The 18,911-nt window shown below is 36.3% G+C and overlaps 1 protein-coding gene across 1 annotated transcript in view; it reads left to right on the forward strand.

Moving 5' to 3' along the window:
* The first annotated feature begins 268 nt into the window (after nucleotides 1–268).
* Nucleotides 269–18,911, forward strand: part of Grxcr1 (glutaredoxin and cysteine rich domain containing 1) — a 79,918-nt gene continuing 61,275 nt past the window's right edge. Inside the window, exon 1 of the mRNA XM_063240420.1 lies at nucleotides 269–637. Coding sequence (XP_063096490.1) covers nucleotides 269–637 — 369 coding nt within the window. The remainder of the gene's footprint in view (nucleotides 638–18,911) is intronic.

The following is an 18,911-nucleotide window of genomic DNA, read 5'->3' on the forward strand; positions in this document are numbered from 1 at the left end:
GTCCACCATGGTCATTTAATATTTAAAGACCAGGATCATTTTGCAGGTTTAAGTTTAAAGGTAACCATAGCACGCACACACCCATTCATTATTAAAAGCAGAGATGCAGTGTATGTTCTTGGGAATCTTCTTTCATTTCAATGTTAGTTTCATAGGAGGGCTACTGTCATTAGAATTTAGCTCTGGTAATCCTGTGTGGCAAGTGGATGAGCTAGTGTACTAACAATGGATCCAGAATGATATGAACTGTTCAAGGGGGAGAAGGGAGATGAAGCCAGAAAGTGACAGACCTCGGAAAGTCCGGTTTCGGATCGCATCATCTCACAGTGGGAGAGTTCTGAAGGAGGTTTATGAAGATGGGCAACATTCAGGCTCTCTAGACTCTGAATGTGCCAGTATCTGTGGGATTGATGGACTCAGTGATTCAACAGAACAACAGAATGGCCACATAGGATCAGAAGGTGATGAGCATGAGAATGATCAGGATAACTTGCTGGTGCTAGCAAGGGCTGCCAGTGAGAAGGCTTTTGGTACAAGAAGAGTCAACATTTTAAGCAAAAATGGCACTGTCAGAGGCGTCAAATACAAAGTGAGTGCTGGCCAAGCTCTATTTAACAATTTGACCAAAGTATTACAGGTAAGTCATTATTCTTCCCTCCTCCTGAACTTTGTTTCTAACTGACCATCTTGAACACCTCTCAGTTTTCCGGTTTAAAACAAGCTTCTCTTATTCATAACTCCTCCATACTTACTGACACACTGCCCATCTAAGAGACTGATTGTCTCTACAGTCATCAATTCAAAACAGGGTTTTTAATTCTTGGCAAACTTGACTGAGTTTTCAAAGCCAGTTTTTCTAAAACTTAAGTGGGCTTTCTTCTGGTCCTTTTACAAGGACTAAAACAATATCTAACTTCTTAGCCAAAAAAGGAGGCAGACTGTAGTGTTGTAAGTATTTCTTCAAAACCTAAGTAATTTCTTCCCTTTGATACTCTTAAGTTACCAGTATAACATTTGTCATCACTTGTATAGAAAATGTTGAGGGCTTGAACTCAATGGGATTGGATTCAAGAGGAATTTTATAAGATACAAAGACTAAGCTTTCTCCCAGTCCTGAAGAAGTTATGGAAACATTTCTCCATTAATTTTCTCATTCAAAACTTTAGATCACAGTCAAAAAGCTAGTCCTATATATAAAAGTACACAGTGAGATCCAGATTCTATAGCAAATAATAATTTTCCACTGTTATTACTGTAGTGAATCAATAGTTTTCATTATATTGCTATTTATATTATCTTCAAAATTTAAATAAAGAGATCTCATGCTAAATAATTCAAGGCTTGCCTCTAGATTATATAAGGACTCAGGAGTGGAGAGAGTAAGAAACGATTTTAGCAAAAGGTATTTGAAAATATTTTATTTCAAAAGAAGCATTTGAAAAGATCAAAACATGAAGATATTTAAAAATTTAAGTTTTAGTTAAAGAAAAAAGTAATTAAGACTAAAATTTCTTTTGGTATATAACACTCATGACAGATTTTAATAGATTAAGGGTGTGGTCCATAAACCAGAAACAGATGTCCATGTTTTACAGAGAACAATCTTGCATAGATTTATAAAGGTATAACTACTAGGTTAAGACACCATTAGTGGGATGAGCTTCATCCATGTTAAAAATCACAAATCATCAAGTCGGAGACCAAGATTCTTTTAACATTAAGTTTAACCATGTTTGGATTTATTGTACTTAAATTAGCTTGTCATTATTTGAGTTGGTTTCTGATTTGGAGAAATGTTCATAAAACTAGCATACTAGTTTTAGTACTTTGATTTTCATCTTATTCAAGTCTCCCCCAAAACCATGGGTAAGTCTCTTAAATCTTCAAAACCAACAAGAGAAGAACTGTTCTATGTCTTCAACCTGAAATAAGAAACAAAAGAAATGCAGTCAAATTTGTAATATCAAATTAGGTTACAATATTCATTTGCATATTTTCTATGTACAACTGTCACTCTTTTAAGAGAATAAGTCAAATAAAATTGTCTAATAATTAACTTAATTCCATTAATCCATGGCTTTTGGGGAGGGAGCCAAAAGCCAAAAAATTGTTACTGGCAGAGGTTTCTTTCTTTTTTTTTTTCTGGTATTACTTTTTTTTTTTTTTTTATTTTTTTTATTTAAAGAAAAGGAAACGAAAAAAAATATATAAAAAAAAATACATGGAGATTAAAGAATAAAAGGGTAGAAAAATAATACTAAATTACAGACAAACAAAAGGTAATAAATTGCCAGTTGATAAGTTACAAATTGTCTTCTTCGAAATGGCTGTTTAGGTTATAGAATTAAAGTATTTAGAATGACATTCAAAAAAGTGACCCTACAAACCATTCTGCTCTATGGCCGAACAAAAGCTCCGTAATATGATTATCAGTCCCACCTATTTGTTTTACATCTCTAAGAGGATAAGGTTAACCATATCAAAACAGAACAGAACATTTAAAAAAAAAATAAAAAACTATTTAAAGAAATACAGATTTCAAAGCAAGTCCACTGGAGATCTACCTTATCTAACTGTCTCTAGCTTCTTACAGATAGTTGTCCCTAACTTCACCCACTTTCTATACTTATTGCATATTATAGAACTAATCAAATCATTACAGGATGATGGAGTCTTTTTAGGTCCTCAAGTTCCAAATTAGGGAAGACATTTCCAACTACCATCGCATCTCTCATTCTCTTTGTGATAGCCGTCCCCATCTCTGCATATGCTGAAGTTGAGCTGAAGAAACCAGTCCAGAGTCATTTTAATCAGCAAGCAATAGGTTGCTAGAATTTATATTATAATGCTACAAAATAAGCCTCGGGTTTTTCAGGTCTCTTCCTCAGAGTATTTGTTCCTATCCTCTCTGTATTATAGGGAAAACCAATTCATAACAAGACAGCGAAACAATTTCCTAGATAAACATGCAATGGATAAGACTTACAAAACTATAATATAAATGATCTTCCGTAGCTACTATGTTTTCTCTTGTTATTTTCAATAGATTTGTCGACAACACTGGCTTATTATAGTTAAATATACTATCACCTATTTTTATAAAAACTTATCTTTGACTGCATTGTAGTATTTGAGAACTGTTACTGATTCATACCAGTATGGATATCCTTTACATCCTGTCATGCTCAGAGTAGTTTCCTCTACTTTTAGGGTTGATTCTAACACGCATACGGATTTCAAATAGGATCAGTCAAGGCCAACCAATAGTCTTATGATTCAGATACAATTAAGATCAGTCATAGTAAGACAATGTAAGTAATACAGGGTTTCAGCTTAAGTCAATAGGAAAGTAAGGATGGTTACCATGGTATAACCTGCTATTTTTGGTTCTAGAGGTCTGTGTCTTCAAATCTGATATGAGTAGACAGACCAGAACAAATTTAATTCAATCTAAATATGGCACTAGGACTACTGTGTCTTTTAAATCGTTATACACCATTAGCAATGACCTCTGCTTTTTTTTTTTTTTAAATATAGTTTCAGAGCTGTCTCTACCAAAGACTAGCTTACCGTCTCTGCCTCATGTCTGCTACTCCACTTTTCTGCTATAATTTGTCCACCTTATTCCCTCATTCCATGGTCTGCCCCGTACACTGAGGCCTCTCTGCCACTGTAGCTGTAATCCTGATATTTCTTCCTCTCTTTCTCTGTAATGTCCTTCAGCGCTCTCTGTAGGGTTGGATTGGTGGCCATGAACTCCCACAGTTCCTCCTTGTCTTGAAAGTATCTTATTTCTTCATTAATTTTTAGAGAGAGTTTTGATGGATATATGAGCTTAGGTTGCATATTTTTTTCCTTCAGGACTTGGAATATTTCTCCCCACTCCCTTCTTGACTTAAGAGTTTGTGTTGATAAGTCTGCCGTTATTTTGATAGATTTCCCGTTATAGGTAACCTGCATCTTTTCTCTGGCTACTTTTAATATTCTGTTTTTTTGGTGGATTTCTGGGATCTCGATTATTATATGCCTAGGCGTAGATCTGTTTTGGTTGTAGGTAGCTGGCGTTCTGTATGCTTCTTTTATCTGGATATCATTTCTTTTTGCTATACATGGGAAATTTTGCTTTAATATCTCTGTGAATATTTTTTGTATTTCATTTTTGGATGTTCCTGCTTCCTCACTCACATTCTTTATTCTTAGGTTATGCATCTTTTTATCATCTTCCAGTTTTAGAATTGCTTCTTTCTGGTTCCTTGTTATTTTTAAGAGGCTTTTTCTTTCACGTTCATAAGCCCTAAATCTCTCTTCAAGTTTCAGAAGGTTGTCTTTAGTTTCTGTCAAGGCATTTTGCCAATATTCAATGGAGTTTTTAATTTCCTGATTTTCTCTTTGGATCTGTTTCATGTATTCTAAGTTATGCTTAAATTCTTCAGATGCTTCTCTTTCTTTTCTGATTTCCTCAGTTCTTCCATCTGTGTTCTCTTGGGCAGGGCTTGTCATTTCTTTAATTAATCTCTTTATATCTTGCCTCACTTGGATCAGGAGTACATCTTTAAATTCCTCTATGAGATCATGTAAATACTTTTTAATTTCGGCTGATGCTGTGTCAAGTAGAGGATGGTTACTGTGCTTGTTCTCTTCAGTGTTTAGTTCTCTTGGGTTTAATTTCTCCTGTTGAACAGCTGGAGATTTTTTTTTATTTTTATCTCTTGTCATGTTTCTGGTTTCTTTCAGACTGTCCTGGAGTTCTCTGGCCCTCTCCGAATTGCTTAGGGCCTTTCAGAAGCGTGCCGGCTTGAGTTTTTGCTGTCCTCCCCAATTTGCTGTTATCTGGGGTAGGCTGGGATGCAGGGGCGGTACAGTCTAGTCTCTAGCCTCTGTGTCAGTTAGTTCATAAATTAGGCTGTACTTTCTGGTTGTCACTGAGTTGTGACCATTCTGCATCCGCCCATTGGGCCCCAAGCAGAGGCCTGATCTAGCCCCAACAGCTCCTGCTAGTTCTCCCTGAATCAGAAGCAGCTGGGTAATGGCACAGGATTCTGCCCAGGTCCCAGCCGTTCTCTTCCAAACCTCTCTGTGATAGGAGCTCTAGAAAAGCAGATCTGCCCAAAACCAAGATGGCTCCCACTAAGTTCTCCGTGCGGAGCTGAAGCCAGCAAGCAATCAGACTCTGCCAGGACTCAAGATGTCTCCCACCAGCCCTCCCTACAGGGGGTCCTGGTGATGTCACCAAGCTGCGATTTCTGCCGCCAGGCTAATATGTCTGCACCAGATTCTGTGTTATTGATTTCCCCGTGGTGGCGGGCCAGCTGTTCTCTGGCCAAACCCAGCCGCCGCGGGGTTTTCTATACTCACCAGAGTCCGGTGCAAGTCCCCGCTCCGGGACCGCCACACACCAAGCCGTCCACTTTTCCCCACCTCGCGGCTCAGCGCTGACTGGTCAGATTTCTGTGCACCGTTTAGATTCGAAACGCCAGAGCTCTGTACATCTGCTCTGGTGCAGCGGTGCAGAACTGGCTGCTGCCTGGAGTCTCGATCTGGGTCTCAGTTTCCGCAGTCCCCAAAAGCAACTCAGCTTTTCATGTTGGGTCCACGAGTCTGTTCGTTGATTTAAGGGCGCGGGATTTGCAGCCTCCGGTCTCAGCACGACTTTAAATCCTCCAGCTGTACTGTCTTGGTTGATAAGAATCGCTATGGATTTGTCTGGTCCTCTCCATGCTGTCTTTTTTTTTTAGCTTTGAGTTTGAATTCTCTGGAGAGATTCTTTGCTCGATCCCCTAGCACGCCGCCATTTTCTCTCTCCTCTCCAAGTCCTGGTATTACTTTTTTAAAAAAAATTTATTTAAAAGGAAAAAGAGAAAAAACAAAACAAAACAAAGCAGCGTAAGGGTACAATTAATACAGAGGTACAAAAAAAAAACAGTAAGAAATCACCAGTTAATAGATTACAATTATCATCTTAGAGATAGTTGCTCAAGTCACAGTATCAAAACATACAAAGTGGACATTCAAACAGTGAGACTGCAAACAATTGTGTTCAATGATTCAACCGAAAACATTAATATGGTCATCTATTTAACACCACTAAACATACTTGCAGTTGTATACTTTAGAGCACTTTTTTCCCTCTCTTTTTTACAATAAAATTTACACATTTTGGGTTTTATTACTCCTTAGTTCTTATTACTTTTTTTTTGAAAGAGAGTAAAGTCAAATATGGCAAAACAAAGCTGTCAGTCAAAACCAAGTGTAGACATAGCACATGATGTAAAAACATAGTACAAGGTTATCAACAATGGTTACCATAATGCCTCTTGCTTCCTTAAAAAGAATTGTCTGTCACATTAGGTATTATAAAGTTGAACAAAACAGTAGAGAACAAGACCAATAAAACCTAAACCTTGTAAACACTACAGGACTTCCAAAGAAGATAATAGTCAAACCAGAATGGGCATCATAGTGAATCTTATTGCCTTCAAAGTAGTTGCCTATACCCTCAAACTTGATACTATCATACAGAATGGAACAGCATCTAATCAGTCAAAACAAGAGAGTGGGAGTATTACAGGACTTCAAATCAAGTTATTAGGAAATCAAATAAGTTACTATAATATATCCTGCTAATTTTTTTGATTTTTCCCCTTAATTAAATATCATAAAAAAATAATATTTGAATATAACTTCATATACTATAGCTTCAAACATATCAAGTCAGTGTAAAACCATTCAAGTGGATGAGAACATTGTAGGGTTTTTAGAATCAACCAACAGAAAATGAACAATGGCTTCTATATTATCTTTTTGCCTATAAAAATTTTTGTTTATACTATCACATATAATAAAATCCAGCAAGACTCATCATGATAAAACCAATGGAGACAGAAGAGCCATAGTTTGGTGGGGCTTCAAAACAAGATGATAGTAAATCAGCACTAGCTATTATGATGACTTATTTTCTTCAAAATAGCTGTTCATTTCATCACAGGCAATAATATCCAGCAGTCCAGAATAAAGCCATTCCAATTAATAGGTGAAAACTTTATAGGCTTCAAGGCCACATAATGGGGAATCATGATTACCACATATTTTTATATATTTGAATCATTACTTACATTAGGGAAACTATTCGGTATTCACACATGCAAGATTGATTTATTTCACTTACGAGTATGGTCTCAAGCTGTGCCCATTTATTGATAAATATCTCAACGTGATCCTTCTTTATAGCTGAGTAATACTCCATTGTATAGAAATACCACAATTTTTTTATCCATTCCTCAGTTGACAGACACTTGGGTTGTTTCCAAGATCTGGCGATTACAAATTGTGCTGCTATAAACATAGGTGCACATATATCACTGTGGTATGATGGTTTCAGTTCTTCTGGGAATATGCCTAGAAGTGGAATAGCTGGAACAAATGGGACTTCCAATCCCAGCTTTTTGAGAATTCTCCAGACTGACTTTCACAAAGGTTGTACCAGTCTGCACTCCCATCAACAGTGTAGGACAGTTCCTTTTTCCAGGCAGAGGTTTCTTAAAGTCTTTGATATTTAATCAGGTTTCTTCTGCCCATCTTGTCTTTCTTTCTTAATTGGCTAAATTAACCTGTATGTTGTAGGTAATCACAAAATTTAGTTATCATCTTTAGTTTTACCATCACCATTGTACCAGCAGCATCAAGTTCTTGATGTTCTTGAATTTCTTTATGACAAAGAGAAGGGAAAGGCGCACTTGGGTCCGGGCTTACCAGTGGCAGTTAATCACGGGCACTGATCACTGTCTATGAACATCACACCTTTGAGTTGTGCCTATGCAAAAAACTCCACTTTTCATGGAGAAAAGTGATCTGAGTGTTTGCCTTTTGCTAAGGGATGCACACATCATAGCAGGTAACTCATGTCTTAGGGCTTTGTCTTAGGATGTCTATGAAAATTCTCACATACATCTCAGTACAGGAGCAGAGAAGCCAGAGAAGCTGAAAGTGAAAGTTAACATTCATTACCCCATGCCTGCCACTAGATATGACTTTTTCCCTGTATATTTGCATATTTTCGGTAGCCCTTGGGAAGTAAACAGTAAATCCATATGCATATGACTGTAATTTAGCAATTCCTTTCACGGAAGGAAAAATGAACACCTGGTATCATGGATATAAATTAAGGTTGCAATGCACGGCCAGCCTCATGGAACAAGGAGCTGTATTTGAAGAAAGAGTCAGGCATTTCTGCCTGTTTTAAGTTTTATTATCTTAAAGCCCTCAACTTGAAACCTGTGAGGGAATCCTAAATATAGCTCATACCTGACACAAAAACTCAGTAAATCTCTTTGGTTTCTCTCTGTTAGTTTTCCACTCATTCATATTCCATAAAACATTGACATGTGGCTTGCAAAAATTTCAATGGTGCAAAGAATAATTATTGAAATTATTTGTTTTAAAACATTTTTACTTTTCAGCGCTACTTATGTAGAAAGGAGTCCACAAAAGAGATAGCAGAACAAATATCTATTTCATTTGTCAGTCCCCAGTAACTGAGGATGCACAATACTAATTAAGATGGTTAAGTAATGGGGCCAAGAAGCAAATAAAGGTCACCTGGCTACTCACGTAGGTTTTAGTAGAGGGTGGTTTAGTAGGGGGAAGCTTTCATGAGCCTCCCTCTCTTTTAGATCCAGGTGATTAAATTTTTCATTTTTCATAGTGGTAACAGGAATACAAAGCTTAAGAGAGGCTAATTTTAAAATCAGAAAGCTTTTAATTTAGTTGTGGCCTGGATATATGAGTTTATTAGAAGCTCTTAAGTTTGAAAATCATTGATATAGAATAAAACAGGGAAATTTTCCCAGTTCTCTAAGGTAATTTCTTTATATCTCCAAAGTTAATCAGGAGAATGAAGAAGAGCTCATGGATCAATGATTTTTTTATGAGATTAGTTTATCAGGCAGGTCTTTCCTCAGCCAGAAATAAACAAAGATTGTCTTGGAAGCTATATTTGCTATTGATTTCCTAATTTATTAGTCAGTTTGGGGTTGACACTGGAAGAGGATGACTTGGCTGTAACAAACAAAATCAGAGCTCAGCATTGTTGCTAATAGGATGGATGCTGTTGGTACACATCTCAGGCAGTGTTTCCCATCCATCCTTGGCTCACTAACTCTAACTCTAGTAATAGACTAATATTCTAGTAATAACAAGGCTATACTCTTAGTGACTCTCTTTTTCTGCCACGATTTGGGAGATTTTTCTGGATAACAATATATAATCAGTGATAAAAGTTGACATTCACTAAATATTTCTTAAATTCCAGGCACTGCTCATATTATTATACGTATTGAAGTATTTATTCCTCACCACAGTGCTATAAGGAATACTACTATTAATAAATTAGTTATAGTCTGAATTCTTCTGTGTATAAAACATCAAATTGTAGAATTTAGAATGTCACATACACAGGGAAATTCCTATGTAATTTTCAATCAAAATAAATTAATGCAAATACTTTTAACTAGTTAGTGATAGTCAAGAAATTCTAAATTTTTTTATAGAATACCAAATGATGCTAGAAACTACAGTAAGAAATCAGGTGATTTGGTATTAAAATATCAGGAAAGAACTCATCTTTTTCTACTGCTCTCTTGTTTATGTGCAATTATAGATTGAAACAATCTTGTGGCTACTTTTCATGTTATCCTTTGCTGCTCGTCTCATAGCTGTAGGCTCTGATACTCAGTAGGACCTCGGTAAATACTTTTTCTTTGAGTTAATGAGTTCGGAAATTTTTTTTGGTTATTTCTCTTTTTTCCCACCTTTTTGGCTTGGAGATTTCCTATACTGAATAGAACTAGATGTTGCGTGAAGTGTTGCTAGCTTGGCCCAACCCATTCTTTCTCTCATAGGTGATCTTTAATATTCCTTACATCTTTCACATAATAATATTTTATTGCATATCTACCTTAGAACAGCCATTATTTTAGACAATGTGAAAAATAAACCTCATTTTTATCCTGGTTTTTTCTTTGTAGACAATATTTTATTGGATCTTTTACTATCTCTCTCTTTCTAATTTAGCTTTTGTCTCAAGGACCAAGAGTTGAAAGTGATCTGTGTAATTAATTACACTCTCCTGATCCTACAAATATCCAGAAACCAATAACAGTAACTAATCACGAGCACTTTAGTGCTCAAGTTCTGTGAATCTAATAAAACCTTCTCTCAATGAGTAGAGAGTTAGGAAATCTCTATTCTCACCTATTCATCAGAACTCTTATATCATAATCGCATTTTAATTTGTACAACTTTGGTTTTTATGCCCTGAACTTATTTTTATGAATCTACTTGAACTCTGACCTCAGAACAACATGCTAAACAGTCCCACAGATTCTACAAGATGATATGTCATTGCTTACTGAACTTTTACAGGGAGTGCTTAGTTACCACATAATTAAGGAATTAGTACTTGATGTGTCTAAACTTTATTTAATTACAAAATCTTTCCTGAGACATAATTCATACATCATTCAATTAATCCATTTAAAAGGTATAATTTAAATGTTTACAAAGTTGTGTAAACATCAGTGCAATCAATATTTTCACCTGCCCCCAAAAGAAACTGCATAACCAATCATAGTCATTATTCATTTCTTTGCCCTTCATCCACTTATTCTCTCCCTACAAAATCCCTATCCTCAGACTACCACTTATGTACTGTCTGCCTCTATTTATTTGCTTATCCTGGCCATTTAAAAATTATTTTGCTACTTAATTGTAATTATATATCCTATCTAATTGTAATTTATATGCTTTCATCAAGATCTAATCATCCTCTCCATGCTAGTCACCCAAGTATCTGGTAATCATCACTCTATTGTGATGATTATTATATGAGATACTCTTTTTAAATATTTCACATATATGATTAAAACCACTTGGTATCTGTCTCTCTGTGCTTGGCTTAGTTTTACTTAACACAGTATTCTTCAGGTCTGTTCATGTTGTTGTAAATGACAGGATTACATTTTTAATGGCTGAATATTATTTCATTGCCTATATACATATCATATGTTCTTTAGGCATTAATCCACTTGAGATTTAAGTGGATTCCATATTTTGGCTACTGTTAATAGTGCTGTTTGGGAATGCAGATATCTCTGCCTGGGGCATGTTTCATATGTGTGTACCTGAGTAGCATAGTCTTGTACTCTCTAGTTGTTGGAGAGACTGTCTGTAGATGTCCATTTGGTGTACAGTATAATTTAAATCTGATGTTTCCTTGTAGAGTACCTGTTTGGATGTTGCTGAAAGTGGGACGCTGAAGTCTCATTATTATTGTATTGAAGTTTATCTCTTTCTTTGGATCTATGAATATTTGCTATATATTTTTAGGTGCTTAAATGTTGGATGCATCCATATACTACCATATACTTGTTATCCTCTTGAACTGATCCCCATATGATTATATAATGACACATTCTTTGTTTTTTTAATAAACAGAATTCATTTTAAAGCCTATTTTACCCATATAAGAAACTACTCTTGCTAGTTTTTGGTTTGCATTTACATGAAATATCTCTTTCCAGCCTTCTACTTTCAATCCATTTATATCCTTTTAGGAAATGTGATTTTTTGCTAATGATTGGGTCTGCTTTTTAAAAATTCATTCTGTCACTCTGTATCAGTGGTGGTGAACTTATGGTATATGTGCCACAGTAGACACACGTAGTTCTCTCTGTTGGCTTGCCCCCGCCCCCAGCTAAGCACTGAGTATTCAGGTTTAGTTGCTGTGTTGGCACTTTGCAATAAGTAAGTGTGTTTTAGGCTGTGGTTTGGACACTTGGTCTCTTAAAAGTTTGCCTTTACTGCTGTATATCATTTGATTTACCTATTTCACCTATTTATATTCAAGACAATTACAGATAAGGAGGACTCGTTACTTCCATTTGTTATTGTTATCTAGACTATTTTTTGCTTTACGGTGATTTTCTCTAGCAGTATGTTGTGATTTCTTGCCTTTATTTTTAGTGTGTCTACTACAGGGTTTACAAAAATCTTATAGTTACAACAAAGTATTTTAAATTTAACTTTGATCGCAAAAATTCCTTCCATAGTTTTACTCTACTTCCTCTCCCACACTGAGTTTTTGTTGTTGTTGTGAATTACCAGTTTATTTTTATTGGCAAGTAGTGTTTAGGTGATTGGATGCACCACAGTTTATTCACTCATCTCTTAAAGGGAATCTTACTGTTTTCCAAATTTGAGCAGTTAGAAATAAAGTGGTTGTATGTTCTCACCACCATTTTTGTTTAATAATTATCAATTTACTTCAGTAGATATGTAGGTCTGGGAATCTGGTTCATACAATAAATGTGTGTATAACTTTATCCACAGAGCTCCTGCTGTACATAAAGCATCCACTAGTAATTTTCTTTCATTCACTTAATTGCCTGGGGCAACTGAGTTGGTTTTTGCAGTAGCTTACAGCTTTAGACGATACATACCTAAGTGATTTATGGTAATTATTACTGTTTTAATAATTTGGCCTTTTAACTTTCAAACTATAATTATGCATAGGTGTTTACATCACTACTATAGTATTAGAGGATTCTAAGTTTGATTGAGTACTTACCTTCACCAGTGAGTTTGATCCACTCAGATGTTTTCATGTTACTCATCAGCATCATTTTCCTTCACCTTGAAGAAGTCACTTGGTATCTGTCATAAGAAAGGTCTGGTGGTGAGCTCTCTTAAGATTTTGTTTGTCTGAGGAATTCTTTTCTCTCTCCATTTGTAAATGATAGCTTTTCTAGGTACGGTAAACTTGCTTGGCAGCTTTTTATTTTCCCATTAGCACTTTGAATGGTATTTTCCCATTACCACCTATTTCCTCTTACTCTATAAGATTCTTTATGAGAAGTTTGCTGCTAGATACATTGGAAGTCTCTTATATGTTGATTCTGTGTTCTTGCTTTTAAGAATCTCTCTTTGTCTTTGATCTTTGACAGTTAATTATTATATAGATCTGGTAGTTTTATTTAGATGAAGTATGACTAGTGTCCTTTGACTTATATGTATTTATAAATTTATAGCTTTCTTTAAGAATGTTTTCTATTATTTCTTCAAATAAGTTTGTTATCTCTTTTCTTTAATCTGTCTTGCATACTGAATTATACTTCAGCTCTGTAGATGCTGTCCTAGAAATTCTATAATCTTTCTTCATCTGTTTTCATTCTTTTTTTTCTTTTTTTCTCTGATTGGAAATTCTCAAATGTCTGGGGTTGCAACCAGCCGGCCCATCCAGAATCCCAGGCTAGACTAACTAGTAAATGTCTAGCACCACCAGTGAACACCTGCCAATGTTGGAAGAGGTCATCATGTCATCAAATGTGCAGACATCACCATAAGGATACACGGATTGTGAAAACTCAGAGAAAAATCACATCAACAAAAGAGACTAATAAATCTGCAATAATGGACCCAGAAGAAGAAGAGATCTATGAAATGACTGACAAAGAATTTAGGATAATCCTCTTAAAGAAGTTCAGGGAACTACAAGAAATTACAGACAGGAAACTAAATGAAATTTGGAAAACAGTTCATAAAAAGCACGAGACATTTGACAAAGATTTAGAAATGAAAACATTCCAAATAAAAATCCTAGAGATAAGGCATGCAATAAGTGAACTGAAAAATTCAACTATAGGTTTCAACAACAGACTTCATAAAGCAGAAGAAAGAATTGGTGAACTTGAAGATGGGACACTTATTACCAAACTTTAAAAAGGCAATATAATACCAGGACAAGAGATACATTAACTGGGGGGACTTACGGATGCTGGGAGAATTTCTGGTATTTTCTCTGAAACTTAGTATTTTAAATTGTGCTTGAACATAATACAACATAACTATATATAAAATAATACAACAGTTTAATAGTTTATAAACTAATATAGCATATAAATATATAAATCCCTTGATCATGGGATTTATAAAATTATGAACTGAATAAAATATGCAGAAGTATTTATTTAGAAATTTTATTTATTTGCACAAAAATATTCATCTAAGATTTGAAATCTCTTTGCTCAATTTTATTTTTCTAGTATCTCATTATTTCATCTAATTACTCACAAATTATGTCTTAAAACATTTCCTTAGGAGGGAAGAAATAAGTGAATATTCGTTCTTGTAACCGTCCCACTGCAATACTCCTAAATAATAGGAATACATTTTACCATATTGATTAGTAGGCAACAAATTTAAGTCATGAAAAAAGCCAGGTTACTCCTCTTATGTAATTAATGGTATGGAAATGACCTTTTCTACAAGAAAATCATATAAGCTTAACTAGTGCATAAAGAGAATAGAATAGTGAAAACAAATACGTTGATTTGGAAGACATAGTTTTTGTTAAAGTCTCTAATAATGCTATGTTAGGCCAGTGGAAAGAGAGAGAATGGGGACGGAGTTAGAGCACCAAACTGAAGAAGGCTAAGTGAGTGTTACCTTAGCAAGGGGAAAAGAGCTGGCTAACCTGGGGGAGGTTGAGTCAGGAGACTGGCTGGAAAGTCTTTCTGGTTTAAAACAGGGTCAGTATAGAAAGGCTGCATGGCAACTCCGCTTACAAGAGCCCCAGAGCCAGGTTAGGTCACAGAGCAACTGTGCTTACCTACCTACTGCTTGTATTGTGGATCCACTACATATGCCTTAAGGCCACCTCATGAGTCCTCTCCTTTGACAGACGTCAGCACAGGGCTGTGGGGCATTTGGCAAAAGTGATGTCCTCCCATGTCCTAAGATTCTGCTGAGATCCTTCCAAACTGTCCTGCCTTTTTCATGAACTAGAGCTCCTGATTTCCTCCTGGGCAAAGAACAGGGTCTTTGACATCCTTTTCAGTCATGATGGTTTTATAAAAAATTAGGGCCATAGGACCCATTTTTGTGAAAGACAGAACAATTATTACTTACTCAGAATACTGGTTTCCTATTATTGGTGAAGCAAACTGTCACAGACTTAGTGACTTAAAACATTACAAACTTACTACACTTATGAAGGTCAGAGGCCTGAGTGTTATAGACCTAAAATCTATGCTTGGGGAGGACTGCTTTTCTTATAGAGGCTTCAGGAAAGAGTTTATTCCTTTATTCTAGCATCTGGAGGATGCTGCATTCCTTGGCTCATGGCTCTGTATTACTCTGACTCTTGTTTCCATTCTTATATCTCTTCATCTCATGCAGACCTTTGTGATTACAGTGGCTACTCACAACTGGTCCAGAATAACCTCCCTGTCTTTAAGTCATTAATGCATTTGGATTCTTAATGCATTTGAAAAGCAATTATTTTTTGCCACATAACGTAACATATTCTCAGGCTACCAGGGTTAGGACATGGGCATTATGGACATTTATTATTTTGCTTACCATATTTTATGTTAAGGTTATGAAGTCCATGGAAATATTAGGGCTATATAATTAAAACCTTGTCATTAAGCTTTCCCATTTCTCTGTAGTAGCATTATACATCAACACACCTTTTGCTGTGGCCTTCTAAGGGCAGAGTCCACTTGCACAGCATTCGACATGTTTTGTCTAGTGACTTCTAGACAATAAGATGGTAATACAGGTGACACAAATAGAGGTTTGGAGTGAACATGCATGGTATGGTATGCTTGACCTTTTACACTCCTCCCATCAGTGTAAGAGTACATGCCATGGGTATCCCATAGTCTGGAAGTGTGACAGATACAAAGAATGGACTCAGACTCAGCTGATAGTTATGAGGCAAGGTCTTACATGGTTCAAAATAGGTCAGCAAGCTGCCAGCTTGCCTTCAGATCATGAGTGACACATAATTGCTTAAAATTTTATGTCCTTTGGATTGGTGGTTTCATGAGCAGCAGAAGCAAACTGGCTACAAGCTCGATGATCTCAAGGACCTTGCTCAAAGTTATATAGATGGTAAGTGAATTAACTCCATGCACACTGAGCTTCAAAGACTGGGCTCTTATCCATTAAGCAAATAGCATCCATTCACTCATTATATGCCTAAATCTTCTCTGGGATATCTTTGTTAATGGTTTATTTAGCTGTTGGTGGCAACTTCTCAGGATAAAGGATTTGACAGGAGAAGACTTCAGTATTTATTACCATCTTGTAGCTATTGAACCCATTGGAACCAAGGATATGAGATGGAGTGAAGGACATCTATCACCTATATCTAGTTTAAGATTAACAGTTTTATTGAGCACGTTGCACTGTTGTGATGTTGGCATGTGACTTATTTAAATATTTTCATTGGTGATGAGATTCATGAGGTTAAAACTTTCAGTCAAATAATGCATCTATTTTTTATTTCATATAATTTTAAAATTTCCTTTATGTATGTATGTAATTCAACATGCACCAAAATTTAACATCATTGTGTTAGTCCAGACTGTTGTAATCCTTTGGAATTTTTGTCTTGATATTGCTATATCTCAGTACTTTATTGAGTCAATGGAACCCAGTTTTGATCATGGCAAGTTTACAGTGTGGAGTAATACATACCACATAAGTAAAATATTACTTTAAATGATATTAAACATCTCTAGTGAGAAAGCAAAAAACTTTAGTAACTTTAGAAACTGACATTTAAACCAAAGGTATTAGGAATAAAGAGAAAGATATGAAAAGAGGGGAGAGATAAATGGTGGAAAATGGTTACAATACAGTCTGCATCCTCCCTAGGGGACTCCACAGGTTCCCCTTGCTAAGTTCTTTAAGAATGGTTCTGTAACATTACTTGTAGGATTACTTGCCAGAGCTTTGTTCAGAAAGGAAGCCATTCATTTCCAAGGGCTCATGCATCCTTAATATGATTTGAGTGTGTCTCCTGAAAACTCACACTTTGGGGACGTAATTCCTCAGTGTGGCAGGGTTGAGAAGGAGGGTTGGATCATTGGGGTAGAGTTAATGGAACTCATGCCTTTCTTAAAAGAATGGGTTAGCTATCACAGCTCTCAGCTTGCTTTTCTTTTGAGTGCATGTGCCATCTCTCCCCTTCAGACTTCCTTATATAAAACGCAGTGAGGTTCTTATCATACATGGTCACCTAATCTTGGAGTCCCCATGCTCTCCAGAATTCTGTTAAGGCCACAGACAACATAAGGCAGAACATTGGTAGTGGGAAAGGGAGCTGTTGCTATCAAATGTGAAAGTAATTTTGGAATTGGGTGATGGGTAAAGGCTGGAGAAGCTTTGAAGTGAATGTTAGAAAAAGCTAGAATGTCACACAAAGAGCTTTCAGAGCAAGTGTTGTGAGGACTCTGCAGAAGGTAAAACATTATGAACATCCTGGAAGCGCTTAAGTGACTATAATGAGAACATTAATAGAAATGTGGACAGTTTGGGTCATTCTGATGATATCTCAGAGATGAAAACTAAGACTATTTCATTGGGAACTGGTATAAAGGCCATTCCTGTTATAAAGTTTCAAAGAGTTTGACTCTACAGTTCTGGTGCAGAACTGTTTCTACACCAGAGTGCTTCCTGAGAAGCAGGACTTAAATCCATGATTTAGACACTTGGCAGAAGAAATACCAAAGTAACAAAGTGCTTAAAGAGCCTGTGGTCCCTTTTAAGTGAATAATGAAATAAAATTTATAAGTAAAAGGGAAGGAGAGAGTAAAAATTTAGAAAATTCAAGAATATATAAAGAGTTTAAAATGGTATTCAGAACAATGAAGAAGGATGTTGCTGAGAAGGGTAGTTACTAAAGAGATTAACATGAATGAAAGGAACTAGTTGCTAATCATAAAAAAGATGGGAAAAGAAGACATTTTAGAAATCTTCAAGTTGCCCCCTTCACCATAGCTCCAGTGATCTGGAAGACAGAGTAATTCTGAGGATTCTATATCAGTTTAGGACTCTTCTCTTTATCTGGGGCAAATACTCCTTCATCCAGGTCATGGGTGAGACTACCACTCTGCGTGGCTTGGGCTACCATTCTGGAAGTGCAAGTCATAAAACTTGGCGCTGTCCCTGTGGTGTTAATTCTGTAGGCATGCAGGAGGTGCAGTTTCTTCTACTTAGACTTCAAAGAGCTCACACTCAGTCTGTAGGCCCAGGCAGAATCCTGTCACCGAAGCAGAGCATCCCAGAGAGTTCCTATGCCTGGTGGAACCCTCGGGGGAAGGCCCAGTCTGTGAGGCCTTAGAACTTCAGAGTCACCAGGAATGCTCAATGCTGACCTGCGAAAGCTGTAAGCACCAGTGTGAAACTTCCCAGAGAGCCTGAAGATGGGTAGAGCCTAAAATAGACATAGGGGCTGGAAGTGTCATATAGAACAAAAGAGTATGCTCTAGTTTCAATGGAGTGCCCCTTTGGGTTTTGGACTTCTTAGGGCTTGTAATTCCTTTTTGCCTATCTTCTTCTTCATAGTAGGAGTATCTATCTTATACCTTTCCCTCAAGCCCATTGTATATTAGGAATTGATGACTTGTTTAAGTTTCACAGCTGAAAGAAATTTGGTGCTAATCTCAGAAGTGACTTTGTTCTTTAAACTTTTCAGTTGATGCTGGAATGAGTTAAGGTTTTGGGACTTTTTGGATGGCTTGTGTATCTTCCGCATTGTGAGAAGGATGTAAATTTTGGGGGCCAGAGAATAAATGCTGTGGGTTTAGTATGTCACCCAAAAAGTCATGTAGTAGAATTTTGATTCCTCAGTGTGGCAGTGTTGGAAGGTGGATCTTTGTTGGATGTGCTTTGGCCACAGAAATGAAGACTTTATAAGCTTTATAAATGGATTAATGCTTCTCTTACACAAACAGGTAGCTTCTGAGGGAGTTTGACCTCTTTTTCTCTTATGTTGTTATACCTTCTCTCTGACATGTTGTGTAGCAGCATAAAGTTCTTGCCAAATCTGTGACTCAGTTTTAAAC

The sequence above is a fragment of the Cavia porcellus genome, unplaced genomic scaffold, assembly GCF_034190915.1.
Source record: "Cavia porcellus strain 051 isolate PalLab524CR breed Dunkin Hartley unplaced genomic scaffold, mCavPor4.1 scaffold_30, whole genome shotgun sequence".
Taxonomy (NCBI): domain Eukaryota; kingdom Metazoa; phylum Chordata; class Mammalia; order Rodentia; family Caviidae; genus Cavia; species Cavia porcellus.